At 40.3% G+C, this 18,439-nt stretch overlaps 1 protein-coding gene and 1 pseudogene across 1 annotated transcript; both read left to right on the forward strand.

The window, feature by feature from the left end:
* Positions 1-3,517: 3,517 nt before the first annotated feature.
* On the forward strand, positions 3,518-14,020 carry LOC115820930 (uncharacterized). The gene is made up of 12 exons (XM_030784642.1): positions 3,518-4,094; positions 4,323-4,462; positions 4,644-4,819; positions 5,130-5,290; positions 5,907-6,047; positions 6,468-6,589; positions 6,921-7,089; positions 7,188-7,333; positions 11,857-11,981; positions 12,106-12,232; positions 12,509-12,642; positions 13,879-14,020. The coding sequence occupies exons 1-12, from the start codon at positions 3,619-3,621 to the stop codon at positions 13,996-13,998; spliced, it is 2,037 nt and encodes a 678-aa protein (XP_030640502.1). The 5' UTR covers positions 3,518-3,618; the 3' UTR covers positions 13,999-14,020.
* Positions 14,021-16,739: 2,719 nt separating this feature from the next.
* Positions 16,740-17,682, forward strand: LOC115821524 (glycoprotein-N-acetylgalactosamine 3-beta-galactosyltransferase 1-like; annotated as a pseudogene).
* Positions 17,683-18,439: the final 757 nt, after the last annotated feature.

An 18,439-nucleotide genomic window follows, 5' to 3' on the forward strand; every position in this document is an offset into this window, starting at 1 on the left:
CCAGCTTAAATCATATTTTTTTGTGTCTGTTAGAACATTCTGCAGAGGTTTGGCCCACGTCGTTAAGTTGATTGACAGGTTCAAACATATTTCCTGGGCAGTTTCTGTGGTTGATGGAAGACTTGAGGCGGAGGAGGAAGTCTAACAGTTTTACATGTCCTGTGTAACACATGATGCACAAGTTGGCAAAACTTGAGTCGGCAGCATTGTTTTTTGTTTTGATTTGTTTGTTTGTTTGTTCGTTTTGTTTTTTTTTCCTTTGCGGGCTATGTACTCCGTCTCTGTATTTTTATTTTGCATTTTTATTGTACAGTCACTTAATAAACGTGTGAAGATTAAGGCTGAAGTGATGAGGTGATAATGGGTTTTGTGGGGGGGGGGGGGGTGTCTTTTTTTTTTTTTTTTTTTTTTTTTTTAGGATTACAAAATCACGAGAGAGCGGTGTGCGCTGGTTTTTCTTTTATCCTTTTCAACTTCATTTTGCCCTCTTGTCAATTCTTAAAATATCTAACAATTTACCATTTTAGGAACGACCGGTTCTTTTTCAGTTTTTGGCTTTTCACATTGGAGAAAAAAAGGTGTTTGACTGTAACAGGTGGAACACAGTCATCAGAACCAAATCAATATATTTATATTAACATACATTTTATAAACCTGTGCCAAAGTAAGGTCGTCGACACAGCAGCTTTTGAAACAAGATGCATGTTGGAACAAATTGCATGACCTTAACACCGGGGAAAAAAATCATACGTGTATTGGTTTATTTTTATTCAATGTTGAACACATTGTTTTGCTGAACACCAGATTTAATCTCCAGTGGAATTTATGTTCTACTGAAATTATTATCATTTTGTTGTTGTTGCTGTAGTGTGGTTTTTTTTTTTTTTTTTTCCAACTGATGTGTATACAAACACACAAAAAAAAATCTATATTACTACCGTTGGTGCCCTTTTGCACAAAGCTCCATTAGAGGGAACCTGCAATAAGAAAATATCAGTAAGTATCAACGCAATCGATTTTGGACAGACCAAGGATTTCATTCGCACAACGTAAATGACCATTATGTCTGAATCCGCATGATAAAGTAACATGTTTGTGGAGAAGATTGAAAACCGTCGGTGCATGACTGCTAATATATTTATCCAAAAGAAAATCAAGTTTTCAATGATACATCAAGTTGAGGAACTGTTAACGTCTTCACCGAGCTGACTCTTAAGCATAGACATTTGAAACTGGGAACTAAAAAAAGAAGAAAAAAAAAAGAAAAAACCCAAAGAGAAGGGGTGGGGCGGATTGAAAAAAAATGAAATGAATTTAGTTGGGAAGTACCGTAAAGTCTGAGCGTTTATTAGTGTTAGGAACACATGAGTAAAAGGACGGGAGGAAAAAAAAGGAAAAAAAAGTGAACGGACCTACCGAGCCGATCTGCGTTTCGCTTCCCCATTAGACCGACAAAAGCCTGAAACTTGTGTCCTGTGAACAGGGATGGAAGGGCTCAGAAGAATTTATTTTTTTGATTGATTTTTTTTGTTTGTTTGTTTTGTTATATTGGAATATATCTTGTGTGATACAATTTCCTTAATGTAGCTCCAAAAAAAAAAAAAAAAGATAAAAAGCCTAGTTGGTTTAAATGGGACAAGATTCATCAAAAAAAAATTCTTTTGGATGACAAAAGTGTAACATAGAATTGTTTGCTTTGAACTAGGAATAACAAAGTCAAATTCTTCATGATCACAATCGATTGCTGTCCTTCAACGTCTGAGAATAAGTAGCCAGTGATTTGAGACCTGTATAATTCCAGAGAATGATAAAAGGATATGTCCCATTTAAATCATTCAAACACTGACTCATGGACTTCAGCTGGAATGACAAGCTAATGTGTTGTCATCCAGTACTGTGTTGAATGAGAACTGTACCCGAGTTCCTCCATCTACTTGTGTCATGCAAAGCATTTCAGCTCTCTCTTGTAACCAGCTCCAACAGAAAATATGAAACCTTGTTTCTCTTTAAATCAAAGCTCAAAGCCATGCACATAGGACAGTGACAAATGCTGTTTGTAATCTTGATAAAAAAAAATAAACAAACAATTAAACAAAAAAAACTGTATCTCCTGAGATGAGAATGGAACCACAATCTTCACATACCAGGAAAACATTCCACTTACTTTTCCGAGTTATTTGGGACTTTGCTACAAGGAGAGCAGTAGAGATGGGTTCTGCATTAATGTTTAAATTAAACTGCTGGAGATTTGCATCAACATATTTTGATCAACAGATGTCAATTCACTCATACAAAAAAAAAAAAAAAATTCCCAACCAACAACTGTCACTGTCATTTAGACACATGATGTACACAAAAAGACATATAACTGAAATGAATGACTGCATATTGATCATTTGTGATTTGATTTTGGCTTACCAGATGTTCGTTTCCCCATGAGCCCAAAAAATTGTTGTGGACCAGGTTTTCGTGTGATTCTTTTCAGTACTGTGTTAAATGGTTCAGGATCAAACCATTTTACCTTAAATTAATTTTAAAAGGAAACATTTTAGAATAAAGAAAAGCATGACGAAGGTTAAGATATAAATCTTACACAGAGAGTCTAAAACAGTGGTCCATGAGTAGAATAGAATAGAATAGAACAGAATAGAATAGAATAGAACAGAATGGAATACGTTAGAGAGAGAATTGGAGTAAACTCTCAAAATACTTACCTCTATTTGATGTCTGTCCTTCACCCAGTTCCCTTCATCAGGATTAAATTCTTGGCAAATCACATCTGGCAAACAAGAGAATATCACAAGGATCCAAAGAAGGAATTTCATTGTGTCCCGTGATACAAGCACTGTGTGATGTCTTTGAGCTGAAGCGTCGTTCTCACAGTTAGGCTACACTCAGACTACAAGTGACAACCTAGCTGGATTCCAAGATGTTTCTGCCCCTCAGATTATGGGAAAATGATTCTTCTCTCGTAGTCTCAAAAACCAGTTAGTGAGAAGGGGGCTGAATCTATGCTATACCATTCTGCCAAGAACGCTTAACATACAACATTGCCAAGAACGACATGGATGCTTCTCAGTAATGCCCACAAATGTGAATGTTGCTTAAGTAGTGCTAATTAGACAACCACGCCTCTATAAATAAATAAACAAATAAATGGATAGACAGACAGACAGACAGACAGACAGACAGACAGACAAACAGACAGACAGACAGATAGATAGATAGATAGATAGATAGATAGATAGATAGATAGATAGATAGATAGATTCACAGCATACTCCTAATGCCTGACATGTTTTTTATTTAGACATTTTAAGCTTATCAAGACGGGGAGAACATAACTGTTACGTTATACATTACTGTTGTGTTGAAGTTTGAAAGTCAGCCAACTGCTTTGCTTATCTGTGCATTTAACCTTTTGCAGCTTTGGGGCTACCGTAGGACACGCCCATAATGTTATCCAAATGAGGAAGTAACGTGCTTCTTAAATGTTGCAAATTTTCAGTGGTTAAAATGTGGCCGGGAATTGCTCTACATAGTCAGGCTATCAAGATTTTGGCGGCTTGGTTGTGAAATTCAGTCCTGAGGTGCTGGGGACGATCTGGACTTTGAATTATGGCAAGTTTTCTTTCCAGAGCTGTGGCGCTTTATGTCATATGTTTGTATTTATCAGAATTTCTAATTGTTGCGGCAGTTCGTGAAGGAAATGCGAAATTCTTAAGCAATTTAAAATCTAAGGTGCGAACACCTTTGACATTTGACCACAGCACCGTTAACTTGAAAATGAAAAGAAATCCTACACAAACGACAGGATTTGAACCGGGGGATCTCGCGCAAGCTTTCCACGTAAAAACTTTAGACGGGGAATTCATCTATCCATTACCGTCAGATACGAATTCTTCGGTGGTCATCCATGCGTTCACCAACAAATCGGGCTTTTTGGAATGCCTTTGGACATCCGAAGCGTCCCTTTCGGATTTGGTGGACTACTTGCCCGCCACTGCACAAGTTTTGTTCTTGTCTCTGGACGACTCCGCAGCGCGCGATGCGCTCTGGATGAGAGAGCAGGTGCACAGCGTAGCTGCACGAAGGTCTGATTACTCACACACGATAATTGTCTCAGATTAGTTTGGTATTATGCCTATAGAGTGGGGAAACGCGCATCCTGTTCCAAAATAAGGTCAAATTCACACTTATTTATGATGACAGTCTTACCGTAATAAGATTACTGATACCAGGAACAGCTCACTCAAAAACAAACAAACCAACAAGAAGAAGAAAAAACCCCAGCTCACTCATTCTTTTGAAATTATCTTTAGGAGAAAAGAGGTCTTGTCGAGGCTACATTTCTCACCTGTCCCCGTCTACGCTCTGGGCAACTGGATCCCTGGCGTCCTCTACTCATGGGGTTGCAACGGGCACAACTATGGCCTCGCGCAAGTCTTGTTCTCCTCTCCAGGTTTGCCTGAATGTTGTAAGCTAAATGGCGCGGTGGTGACATATCGCATGTGAAACCTGACGTTGTTTATGGTATTTTAGAAATGCAGCGTAACAGCACCATATCATATTCGGTAAAAAAAAATATTTTTTTTAAATGTAGCTTCTTTGAACTGGTGTCATTTTTCATTGACTATTTTCAGAGTGGGCCATATCTGTGGTTGCCAAACGACTAGATGCTAGATATGACTGGTTGTTTGGACACTGGTCTCAGGGCCCATACAGGCTTGCCGATGCAGGGAATGGATGTGAACCATCTCCTTCAGTTGCCGGAGCTGTTGCTTGGATATCTGAGGACGGCTGCTCGTTTTTCAAAAAGGTTAAACATACAGCGTATCAGACAGATTTAATAACCACACATAAAACAAGTATGAAATTTTATGCTGCAGTTTCCTTCCGCTTTTTTTTTTTATCTCTCTGTTTCATTTTGCTTTTTCACTTCAACAAACTGGTTTTATTTCCTCAGTCTTAGAATACCTATTGTCCATGTACTATTAACAGTGATGCGTTGTAGCAGTTCCAGAGAAGAACAGAAGTACTATGGAAAGAAGAAACTTTAAATCATTTCACTGAAATCATTTTAATTCTCTCTCTCTCTCTCTCTCTCTCTCTCTCTCTCTCTCTCTCAGGTTAAAAGCATGGCTGATTCTAAAGCTGCGGGGGTTTTGGTATACGCACTGCCAGGCAACCCCATCAAGGACATGAACTGCCAAGAAGATGAGTGTTACACTCAACTGAGCATCCCTGCCGCTATGACGCATTTTGACGCCGGCGTTTTACGCGCCCTGCTGTAAGGACTTCACTCTTCCAGGGCTTGGTGTTCTCACAGGGCCAAACCGGCTCAGCTGAATCACAAAGGGTCAAACTCAATTACAGTTGTAATTTTCATTCATTTAGCTGATGCTCTTTTTGAGAGTGACTCATAATAATTACACGTGACCAGAGTTCAATTGTCTCTGGAGCAACCTCAGGTACCTTGTACAGGGTCAAGTAAGCAGAGGTGTCATGTTTTACGTTTCAAACCACCACAATTATTATGCCAGTTACCTTATCCCAAGGTCATTACCATCAAGGGTCAGAAGATCCTTAGAAGACCCATTTTAATTAAAGCTACAATGAATGGTATAGCCTAAGGCTTTGAACTGGAACGTGCTCAGGACCAGTTAAAGCGTTGAGTGGATTTTTGTGAAGGTGTAGTTTAACAAAAAAGGTGGTCCACATGTGACCTTGACAGAGCTCTTGCTTTATCATGTGTTATCACTCATGGCAGCTGTAATTGGTCTGTTTCCTTCCTGCCCTGGGGTCAGGTTTCCTCTAATGGTGTGAAATCGGATGTCACATCATCGCTGTCCTTTAAGTCCTTTATTTATTTATTTATCTTTTTTTTTTTAATCTTGTGTTTGTAGAGCTGGGAAGCCAGTGAATGTGTCGTTCCAAATCACTCCCTCTCCAAGCTTCTTTTTTGGGATAGACCAGAAGGGGGCGCTGTCAGAGATGGGCTGGTTCCTTTACCCCTCTTTCCGATTCGTAGCCTGGCAGGCACAGTGGTATGTTTACAGAGTGAAATCAGCCTCTGTCATCTTATACACATCAGGTCGTTAACGTCTCAAAATAAACAGCTTTCTTTTCTCTAGCATGCCCAAATCAAGGGAGGGCAGATGACAGAAAATCATTCAGAAATAGCAGTTAAACTGCTTTAAAAGTATTCATCGTTTAGAAGAGCAACCAGCAGCTTAATCAGCAGCTGAACAGAATAACATGACTCATCGATTAGTCCACCAGTTAGGAACATGTCTGTCGTTAATGCGCATTAACAATATGTAGAACTCTGTTTGTGATGGATTTGGCATCCATGTTTGGATAACTCATTTGAGTCACTTAACACTCCGTCGCTGACGTGCACACATTTACCTGTCAGTGTGTTGATGAGCCCCATTGAGTGAAAGTCTTGTTCCGTTACCGGACAGGTTTGACTTTCATCGAGGTCTGCAGGAGCATGTGAGCAAGCCAGCCACGGTGGTGTCTGTGTTCGATCACCTGCAGATGCAAGGGGAGGATGGCGCTCAGGCTGTTGTGGATCTTCCTCCAGGTTTGGAAATTAATGGCCCTTAATGCACACATCTGCTCAGCCTACATAAATAAATAAACACCAGTTATGGGTTTTTGTTTTTTTTTTTTTTAAATCTGTTTATCTAATTTCTTCTTTGATAGCGAGGTCACCGTCAGATGGCAGTGGCATGGAATGTATTACATGCAAGTCGCAAAAAGTGCTCACAAAAAAATTAACAGGCTTCAGAGAGAAAAAAAAAAAAGAAATAGGGAAAGGCTTTGTGGTGTTCTTATGTAAGAAACTGAGAAATGTGAATCATTTTTTTTTTTTTTTGAAACGTGTAACCACGTCTGACTGTTTCGTTTACCAGATGTACTGGAATACGATGTGCTTGAACTGGAGGCGGCCCTGACCTGCCCGGGCCGTCAGGACGAGACGTGCGCTCACTGGGACCACACGGTACAGCTCTTTGTGTGCTGCCAACAATTCAGTCCCTACTGCAACATGGAACTCGGTCGCTGGATCACGGCGTTCCGCAGGTACGGCCCCTAACTTAGAAACGTCTGTCTGAATGTCTCTGCGGGTTACGCTAAGGTTGATGCCGATAAATTGCCGTGTCCCGTGTTCTGCTTTCCAGAGGAACAGGCCATTGGGTGACCGACGTCTCCCCTCTTATTCCTTTGTTGAATCATGAGAGATGTGCGTTCACCATGAAGACGGTGCCGTGGGCCATGCCGTGGGTTACGTCCCTTAACCTACGTTTCAGTCAGAGCAACCACACAGGTTAGCAAAGAACGCTAACGCAGCACTGTTTATCCGAAGTGAAAGTTCATTTAAATTCTCACCTACAAATGCTAGCCAAACAACAAATACAGTAACCACACGTTCATCGCGACGAACAGTAGGCGATTTGTAGGGGGATGAAGGGCGATGCCTCTAGGGTCGTGTCAGTGACCACTGGGCCATCCCCCCTGTTGGCCATTGGGCCACCCCCCTGTTGAAAACTAACAAATAACCTACTGACTATGAAGATGGCCGTGCTGCTTTAAAGGAATATAAAGTTTTGTGTATATCACAGTGATTCTAAATCTGTGCATTTAGGATAGGCAGATCTTTTCTATTCCTCAGTGCACTGCGACTATATGAAGGTATACAGCTCATATCTTCCTTTCGCGATTCCTTTTTTTTTTTTTTAAGTTTATTGTGCTTTTTGGCTAAATGAGATGTGAATTAGATCTCTTTTTTTTTTTTTGGTCCATCAACCCATGACAAAGATACGGGTTCATAGAGAAGAGAAAGAGAGCTCACAACTCGTAATGTATGTTCCAGGAAAACCGCAGGGGTTTCGCTGGTTGAGAAAAAGAGATGGAGCAAAAATGGCTCATCTGCTGCAATTCTCAGCCTTTTACATTTCGCTGAGAGAGAGAGAGAGAGAGAGACAGAGAGCTGGGAAAGCAGCTTTTTTTTTTTTTTTTTCCCCTGCTTGTTCGAGGGACGCAACAGAACTCAATAAGTACCAGCTGTTCTCCCTTTGGTGCTCACAAACATTTTGTTTGGGTTTTCGTCACTGGCTTGAAAATAGACTCCACCCTAAATCATTGTCATCAGTGTCCTGTCACAAAGCAAAAGTAGCTTTTTAATTCAAAAGTAAAACCATTTTTCGGTCTAATAAGGTGGTCAACGCATGATAGATATTTACACTGCGTGAAAAGTGGTGTATTCGGAAATATCCGGACAAAGTAAACTTCCGCTAAACCTGCTGTTTTCCGGAGGTATTCGGATGCCCGCAGAACTTTGTCATGCGGACCTGAAAACTCCCACAAATGTCCGAATACAGCTGTTAGACGGCAGTTTTCGGGCATCCGTGTGACCACAGTCGTTAGCTGATGGCTTGGTCTTTCAAATGCTAATAACAGTCAGTGGTCTAGGTGGGACTGGGTATAGAAGCCTGCCCCCCTTCCTCACTGTAACTTTCTATCAGTTAGCCTATATGTAATATTTAGCCGATATTTTGATAACCACACAAACTTCTTAGGTGTTGCATGGTGTATAATACAGCAGTGGTAGGCCCATATAGCCTTTAATGTCATTGCTCTGTCGTGCAGCTAAATTACAATGGACACCTCAAATGGAGCATACAAAAACACACTGAAAACATAATTTAAAAAAAGTCTAAATGAGAGATTCATTTATTACATATTTGGTGGTTATGCAACTGTCCTCTACTTGGGGCCAAAGGTACAGGGTGACCAGATGCAAACAGACCAAATGGGGGACAAGTAGTAAGTTTGTGTGGGACAATATGGGACATGTTACTAATGCTGAGAGATGATGTAAAACTTAGATATAATGTCAGTCTAACTGTATAAGAAACACTTGTATTGATAGACATCCAACATGCATTGGCCATTACAGGCCCATCAAAGGCAACTGTACTTAAGCAAAGCAGCAGGCATCATACAGCTCAAGTCTTTCAAGTTAAACCCCTGACCAAATCCAACTATAAGAATAAATAAGGCTCAAAATAAAATATTACATAAAATAAAACAATTTCAATGCAAATCTTTATATCAAGCCAAAATCTCTATTGGATGAGAAGCATGGTCAGAAGGGATAAAAGAACTTTTTCCTTTCTTTTTGACCATGATGTCGGCTGACAGCGTTTATCTTCATATCTGTAAAGTTTTACTAAGTTTGGTTTTTGTGACGTAGCAAAGAAATTTGTCGGCCCCACAGCTGCACAGTTTGATTGACGGCCGCCACAGACTCTTGATGACCGCCCTCAACGCTCTTCTCTCAGCCATTTGGTGAAAGCAAGGCTTTTAAAAAAACTCGCCTATGTTGCATTTTTACTGCTTTTGACATAGCGCTATTAAATAGATTAGAAACTATGCTCATGTGCGGGCGGGTAAAATAATGGATCCATATTTTTTTTATTTCTGACAGTTAAAAACCAAACGACCAGCGAAAATGCGGGACATTATCTCAGTATGAGGGATGCGGGACAAAGGATACAGGACTTTAAAAAAAAAAGTTTACAGGGCATAGGAGTTTTTGTTGTTGATTCTCGCTTGTTTGTTCAGAATGTTTCTCCTCAGTACGAGGACGCGCCCCGTTTTCAAACCACCCACTTAGAATCTAAGGTTGAGTCCTGTCCAATCAGTTTTCTGTGCGTGCATGGCGTAGGGTGACAGTAACCAATAGCATTGTGTGCAACTGCAGCGCGAAATTTGCTTTGGGCAAGGGGTTACCTGTAGTAAGGTAAGGAGAAGCGAGTCACTGAAAGATTACAGAAGTTGTACTCCGTATTCTGTCGATAGTGTGCATTTTGAAGATGACTTGCAAAAGAACACTTGAGTTTTCGAACGGACAGCGGAGTGGAGAGGCTACTCGTGCGTCGGGAATATCCAATTTTTCCAACGCCAAGTCCGAACGAAAACAAACAACTGGTGTCCCCGTTAAATGCATTTTTAAGAAGATGTCTGAACAGCAGTAAACGTTCATGGAGAATGTTATTCGGCGGTTGGACAGGATGGAGTCCCATCAAAGAGGCGCAAGAAGAGTCTGCCCGAGAAAAGAAGACGAGCGGGGAATAACTCTGTTTCGGTAAGTTTATTTCTGTAGCCTTCTGGCTTTCGTCTTTGACTGCCGCGCATTCTGATACGTTCACATTTCTTTATCTGCTTTATCCCTTAATGTGGTTGAATTTAACTCTTGTATTAATTTTGCTTCTACAGGAAGCTGTGCGGATAATGCATAATGCTGAAAACAACACGCACAGATATGATCTGCGGACAAGGTAGGACAGCGTGTTTTGTTGGTAGACTATATCGTCGCGATTGTTTCATAGCAGTGCTTGGAATTCTAAACGAACTTTTATTCAATCTTCCTTTCTTCTCCGTTTTTTTTTCTCTCTAGCATCCTGAAAGACCGATTGAGACTATTCGAAAGAGTTACCGGGTGAATTCAGAGAACAAAGAGGGGGGCAGGATCGCCACTCGAACGAGGCAAAGGAGGAGAAGAGTAAGTCAAAACATCATTTCCCTAGTAGTTCTTAGACTTTTTCTCCATTTGCTATTTTCAGTGATCTAATTTATATTTTCACTGTGTTTTGCATCTGCTCAAGGCCAGAGCTAGTGTTCTTTAAACTGAGGAAGAGGCTGCCATATGGAGGACCGCATCAGTAGATATAATTTCTGAAAGGGACGCCGCCATCTTGGATGGAAGGCCAGCGTGGGTCCTCCCGCCTAGCACAGAGTTGTCTGCACTGTGTGGGGTGCTACAGAATAGAGACCACGGAAGCTGGGTTGTTCTTGGGAATGCTCAACATTTAGAGTTTCATTTATGTTCCCAAAAGCATTTGTATTATATGCTATGATATTACAGTATATTCTGTTCTGATGTATTCTATTCTGATGTATTATATATTGTACATTGATTTTATATATATATATATATATATATATATATATATAAATTGTCAATTTATATGCCTTATATTATACTGTATTTGCTTTATTTATAATAAAATTTGTGTAATTTATTTTTGTTTGCCAGACTATCTATACAATCTACCTATGAACATAAAACAACAACACCACCAATAATAATAATAATATTAATAATAATAATAATTATTATTATTATTATATAAACCATATGAATTCATTTCTGGGGACCCACAATGGACCAATGGGGAAGGGTTTTAGAGGAGGGGCAAGACATTGCTCCACCAATCCAAAGAAAGACTTTTGACCAATTGCAGGATACCTGGTGGCCCAAGGTGTGAAGTGCAAATGTTCCCTTCCAAGCACCCCCAAGGGATTATTCACCATGGCAACTAAGGGCTCTAGGCAGACCCCAAAACACGGTACATATTCAGGAGTATTCCATGCCGCGTAACAGAGCTGCAAACTGCCGGATACAGCCGATAATCTGTGGAGTATCCAGGAATATACGGGAGTATTCCATGCCGAATACACCTCTTTTCACGCAGTGTGTGTTTTAATGTTTCTGCATGTGTTTGTCACTTGTGTTTTGGTATAAAGACAGATTCCGTTTAGGCCTCCTGAATTGCTGAGAGCCTTCAGTACATGAGGAGAAGGGTCCTCTATCTTAAACACATTCAGCAATCTTGTGTCAACACCTAACCGGATTGAGTTTTGTGTGTGTGTGTGTGTGTGTGTGTGTGTGTGGTGTACTCCATAGCTTTACTATATGTGGTGTTTACTCTGTTCAAATGCAGATGTGTTCTGAGAGCTGGAGCTGGTCCGGGTAACGCAGGTCTCATTCTTTTTGTTTGACAGGGAATTATTCAGAGACATTGCATCCATTTAATCTCATTTTGCTATATAATGGTGGAAAATTTGACAAGGATTACAACACCAGATACAAAGAAATCCAGTTTAAAGTGCCAGCATCAACCAAAAAGGTGACATTCATTAGCGTACTATTTAGCAGATTAACGAAAATCTAAAGTAAAACATTTTTTTTTAAAAAATCATTACTTTTCTGATTTATTTAGTATTTTGGATGGTTTTGTTTTTGAATGGCAGGTGGAACTGTATGCTGTAATCTCCGGTCATGGGAGCGACGAGTACGGCTGCTGTGAGTTCTGTGTAACTTCACATCACTTCGTCGTCAACCGCAAGTTCAACAACTCTCTTGTGTTTGACACGGCAGGTGAGACGCAAGCTTAAGACGGGTATCAGCTTTCAGGATTTGGTTTCATCTTTTTAGTCAGTCTTACTAACATAGTTAAACATTTCAGTTTCGTGTCCAGAGATGTGTTGTTTTCTGTCACTACTCGAGACTAAATGTTTCTCTGCGTGTTGTGGAGCACAGAAAATTGCTGGCAAAGGTGTACAGAATACAAAATAGAGAACACGAATCTCACAGCCGCTAACTTATGTCGGCCTGTTGGCTCGCGTTTGTTTCGCTCTGGGGGTTTGCCTGCAGGGACTGCTCTGGGCTGTACGCTGCGCGTGGTGGAAGGGGCCGTCCCTAACGAACACGGCACATGGCTGTACGGACGGGGGGGCTGGTGTGACGGACAGCAGGTCAACCCGTGGAGGACTGACATCACTAGCCAGGTGAGAGAGAAACTACTTATTAAAGCTCTTGCTGGTGATGCATACATTAAAAGAAGATTATTCTTATAGAGGTTATAATTTTAGATGAACCTGTACGTCCGCTCGTCATGTATCTTTTTATGTGTTTATTTGAAATGTTGTCTTCGTTAAATTACTCTTAGGTTAGCGTTTTATACATATTTAATGTGTTTGAAGTTCAGTCGGTTTTGCCCTTACTGCACCACAAATGAGCAGGCACAAAGCTTTGCCCACGTATTTTAATCATGTGATCTCAAGTGCTCTCGTTGGTTGAAGAGGAGAATATGAGTCAATGTGTAGGCACACAAGTCATCATAGAGACACTTCTAACCACCTCTTGGCTCTGTTTAAGACAAAAGGAAAAGTGCTTGGGTGAAGCTGTTCCCTGGAGACTAGCTTTTTTTGTGTGCGTACGACTGACTTCACATGCATGTGGCTGGTGCCTATTTTAGACCTGACACATTATGCAAACACCTCTTTGGCATTCAGTTTACAAAGTGACTTTGCAGATAAAGATTTGGATGTTAAAAAAAAGATGTGCACCAGTCAGGGTGCATCCAAGAGAAAAGCAAAATGTAGCACATTAGTATTGTTTGTTAGTGATATAATAGCCATGCTATTGTGACCAGGGGCATAACGAACCAACACCGGGCCCCAACGCAGGATGGTCAAGGCGGGCCCCCAACCCATCTCACTTAACCAGAATGGTGACGTAATGTCAATAGCAAATGGGAGAAGTATTTTGAAGCACACAGCTTTAAAATGACCGGCAACAGCAAAATGCACTGCACAGTTGATGCCACAATTATATCATTAGGCCACTAGTAATACAGTAGGTAACAGACTACCGTACATTATAGGAAAGGAGAGAAAATGGATAAGTAGCCCATGCTCACGGGCCCCCAATTGTCACGGGCCCCGATGCAACCGCATTACCTGCTTATTGCTAGTTACGCCCCTGACTGTGACCTAAAATGTTAGTGATGTCTCTCATGCGAAACTGTAATTTTAGCTGCGAGGTTTAAATATGAATAATTCACAAACAACCTTCAAATTCATTTGACTGAAGAGCTTTTTCAAGCTCGTTGTTTTTATTCTGTTGGCAGTGTCATTCAGTAACAAAGTTGTGTCCAGATGTTTGAGTTCATACCAAAGAACTGAATCATTGCAGTCAGCTCTCCATAAATTATTTCAAATATTTCTGCTTTATTTTTGCAGGTGCATATAGGGGAATCAAGTTCTATTATATACTTCGGACTCTTTGATGGTCGAGACCCAAATCCGCAAAAAGAACCTGGCTATATTATAATGTACTCTTATCTTGTGTTTTACAAATGATGTCCAAGAGATTGAATCCTTTTTTTGGTTTGTTTTTTTGTTTTTGTTTTGTTTCCTCTTTCAATGCAAATTAAATCATTATTTTTAAAAAAGCTATGCTGAGTGTTCTTATTGCTACAGAAAACTGGGTCATCGCTGTACCATAAAATGATTAATTGTAGAAACTTTCCACATCTGCTCTTTTTCCGCACGTGGCTGTCTACGAAGAATATCGCTAACTTTATTACACCTAGGAGAACGATCACCGCCAAGTTCAGAGTTTTCGCAAGAAGTCATTTCAGCACAGAGGACGCAAAGATTTTAAGGATTTGATGGTCAAGTTTTGCCATTGTTGCACTTGAAAATCTTCAGTGTTCCTCAAATGGATTTCTTGTCCACTCTTTCCCTTTTTTTTTTTTCATCCAATCTGTGAAAAGGGACGACGGCAGAAGTGCAACAGTTACTTTGATTCAAGATGAAGTGAAGTAATCATTCCTCTGAAGCCTGTCACAGAAGTAGCTCATTTACTCTTAATGTAAATGATGGGGCAGTAAGAATTATGCAGATGTAGAAAGTCATTTTCAAAAGCAATTTTGTGCAATTACATTGTCTTGTCTCATTCTTTTCAAGTTGAGATGTTGGGATAAAGGAGGCTCTTGAATGGTTTCACGAAAATTGCCTTCCATCTTCCAAGGAGCGCTCTTTGCCCATTCTTGATTCAGAAGTTGTCCAAAAGTGAACTGCAAGTGAATCATACATAATAGTACAGTTTATCCAAGCTAATGGATGTTACAAAGGTACCGCAAAGCAAAAGACTGTTAAGTGTTTGCCATTCAAAAAAAAAAAAAAGGCCTGGTAGCCAAAGAACGTATTCGTGGTTCCGGATCTTCGGAACCTGTTGAGGCCTAGCACCTCTGAATTGTATGTTTAGGTATGAGCAGTAAGTGATTTCTTACCGTTTAATAGGGAGAGAAGGGGGGAGGGGCCAGCCCAATGGTCACTGACCCTACTCTGTAGAGTATGTAGGGGGGATGACAGGACCGGTTAACAAGGGAGATGATTCTTGGTGATTTTGCTAGCACGGGGATGGCATCCCCCTCGTCCCCCTACAAATCGCCTGCTGGAAATGAGCACTAAAACAGAGTTCGGTAAAAGTATTTAAACGTTAGCGCAATATGGGTCACTGCACGTGTAACGATAACTTTCTAATACCGGTATGTCATGGAACTGCCGGTGTGAACCTAACGATGTTTAGTGTACTATGGCAATTTAATTGTCGCGATTAGGAACGTTCTATGACAGTGTGTCAAGCGCATAAATGCATAACACTCTTGGCAAATGCTTGCAGAGCACAGCTGAATGCATTAAACGTTCTCACGGGCTCACCCGGTAGGCCTGCCGTAAATGTAAATGAACGAGGAGGTATTTTTAATATCACGTGATAATGCGTTTGTTTTCACTGGTCTATTTTCTTTTTCTGTTTTGCGGGGGGTTCTTTCGGTATCCACTAAAATGATCGTATTTTGAGGAATATTATCGTGCGCGAGTCATGACCAAGAGAACAAACAGGTGTAGGTGTGTAATTTCAGAAAACACGTATTTATTGAGACCAACGTCATCACATTATAAATATCTTAGCCTGTTGAAGAGAATGTGCTGAGCTTCACTCAGGCATACACAGATTTTTCCAGGCCCACCCATCAGTGACTTTCTATATCCGCCACTACTCAACAATGTTTTCCCTGAAAGCTGTAGAGTTCTAAAGACAGGTATCCCTGTAATTACACTACAGCAGAATACATATAACAACCCAATCCCTCTAAAAAGCAATGATACTCTTATACTGTGTGATAAAGTGTACTTCTTTTAGCAGAGAACCATTTCCTTCCGAAAGACGTCTTCGTGATTTCCATAAGATCGCCAGAATCAATATTTGCTCCAGTGATGAGCATTCGTAACGAATTTACATCTGCCTTTGTTAAACAGAATTTGGATTGTGTAGGAATCATCTTCTGTGGTCTGCTGTCAAACTGTCTCTATATGCTATCCTCTCCTGAGAGGGTTAGTTAGCTGTTAGGATAATATTTAACATGTTTAACTGGAGGTCCTAATTCTTCTTTCAAGAAGGTAGGAGATATGAAACAGCTGCTTTCAAAAGTAGTGTACAATTATATGCGTATTCGATTTTTTATGTGTAAAATTCTTAATCGAGCTTTTACGCAAAGGTTAATTTCCTTCAAACGTTGTAATGGTCAAGAGTGCGTTATCATGTCCAGTTTAATACATAACATTGTTTCCCAGCCATTACTACTATAATTTGTTACTGTTACTTTATTACTAGCCTATTATTTATTTGTATTTACTTAAGTTACTTATTTATTTACTAACACCTCTCAGAGATTGGTGCTGACAGTATGTCCACTGACACGTTTTCAGATGTGCAAGCATGCACCGTTCATCATTGGAGCACTCTTTGGTTTTGCCCTTCGCCATCTCTTTTGGGGCTCTTGTCGAAAAATTACGCAATCTCGAGAATCCCAGCCGGGGGAGCATTACTCTATTTCTGCGCTCGTGGAACTCCGGACAAAACATGAAGCCTGCGACTTTACAGATGTATTTATTTTGTACATTGTTAATGTGACTTTGGATAATTTGTTTCAGTTCTAAGCTCGAGTAACTAATTGTTGATTAATTTATTTAGATGTGGCATATCTTGTTGACAAAAAACATTTTTCCTGTTTTTAGACGTGGTAGAAAAGCACCTTCACTCAAACGTTCGCGTGCTATGCTGCTATCATGACCAGTCCGCAGAACCTGGAGAGGAGAGCGCGGCATGTTCGCGCCACGTGGACCAAGAACTGCAACAAGGTTCTGTACATGAGCTCTGCTTCTACATACCTCCCCAGCGATGGGCTCAATGTTAGTGAGGGCCGAAGCCAGATTTACTGGAAGACTATCCGTGCTCTCTAGTACGTCCATAGACATCATCTGCATGACACTGAGTGGTTTCTTAAAGCCAACGATGACACCTTTGTGGTAACTGAGAACCTGCGGTACTTCCTATTCAGGCACAACACGACACGACCCATTTATTTTGGATACAAGTTCAGGTCATTTGTTAATCAAGGCTACATGAGTTGCGGGCAGGCTATGTTGTGAGCAGAAAAGCGCTCGAGAGATTTGTTCAAGGTTTTTGAAAAGGCAAATGTACTCACTTTAGCCCCGTGGAGGACATGGCCTAGGGCAAGTGCATGGAGACCATGGGGGTGAATATCGTAGAGAGAATTTTCATCCATACTATCCAGAATATCACCTCGCCAAATCGAACGGCGAAAGGAATTGCTCAGCAAAGCCTTACTACCCTGCTAAAAAGGTTTGTAACCGACTATCTGAAAATCTGTCTCTTCCAAAATCGTTTTCTGTTCTGTTTACTCCATTTGAAATAGCCTGTAGACTTAAATTGATGTGTTAATGAAAGCAGTGACGACAGTGAAACGTCAGTGACAAGTCATAATTATTAAACGATTTGGGTTGGACAGTACAACTAACCCATTTTCTGCGTAGGGCCCTGACTGCTGTTCAGATTTCACTGTGTGCTTTCACTATGCATCTCCAATTCAAATGTATTAACTGCAATACCTAACTCATCACCTGCGTGCCTATGGTTACAAGTACCGACTCAGCCCGGATTTTCCTAGCTCGTAAAGGCAGTATGGTGATATCCATACAAAAAAAAAAAAAAATAGTTTAAAGGATGCCAGTTGGCGCAAGGGAAGCAGAACAATAAGAAGTTGTCTTTATTGAAAGTTCCCAGGAAACATACATTTATTATAATCTTTTCTTGTAAGGCATTTAGTAATACATGATATTTGTAACTACATTAAAGAACATACATATAACAAAAAAACATAAGTCATTTTGGTCTGGAATTAAAATGGCTTACTCATCTCATTTCATTGCACTGTCTCATATTTCTCCACAGACAATGTGAGAAGCAGAGAATTAGACTGCATCCGTCCGCATCCACATAGATACAAGCACATGTGGGAAAACCTAGATTTCCCCTTTGTTAACTCTTCCACCAAAGACTCCTCAGTAATGTCATCAAGGATTGGAAGCAAGGGGAAGAATAAAAATAATTTTAGTGTTTCAGTGACATTTTCCACATAACGCTTTGTCAGATATATATGTATTGTTTTTTCTGTTTGAAAGAAACTACACATATGTTTAAAAAACAAAACATGAAATGAAATTGAATTTTAATCTTAAAACATGTGTCTTAAGCATTACTTTAGTCTTCTTAGTTTATGACAATTACATTAATTGAATACAGACAAAGATACTGAGTAGTGAGTTTTGGTGGTGTTTCAGTTCTTTAAAACAAATTACACAAATCACATTTTACCCAATGTGATGATACCTTCCTTTGGTCCTATCAAATCCATCCAGGAAAGGTGGGGGG

Source organism: Chanos chanos, chromosome 9 (assembly GCF_902362185.1).
Source record: "Chanos chanos chromosome 9, fChaCha1.1, whole genome shotgun sequence".
Classification (NCBI taxonomy): Eukaryota; Metazoa; Chordata; class Actinopteri; order Gonorynchiformes; family Chanidae; genus Chanos; species Chanos chanos.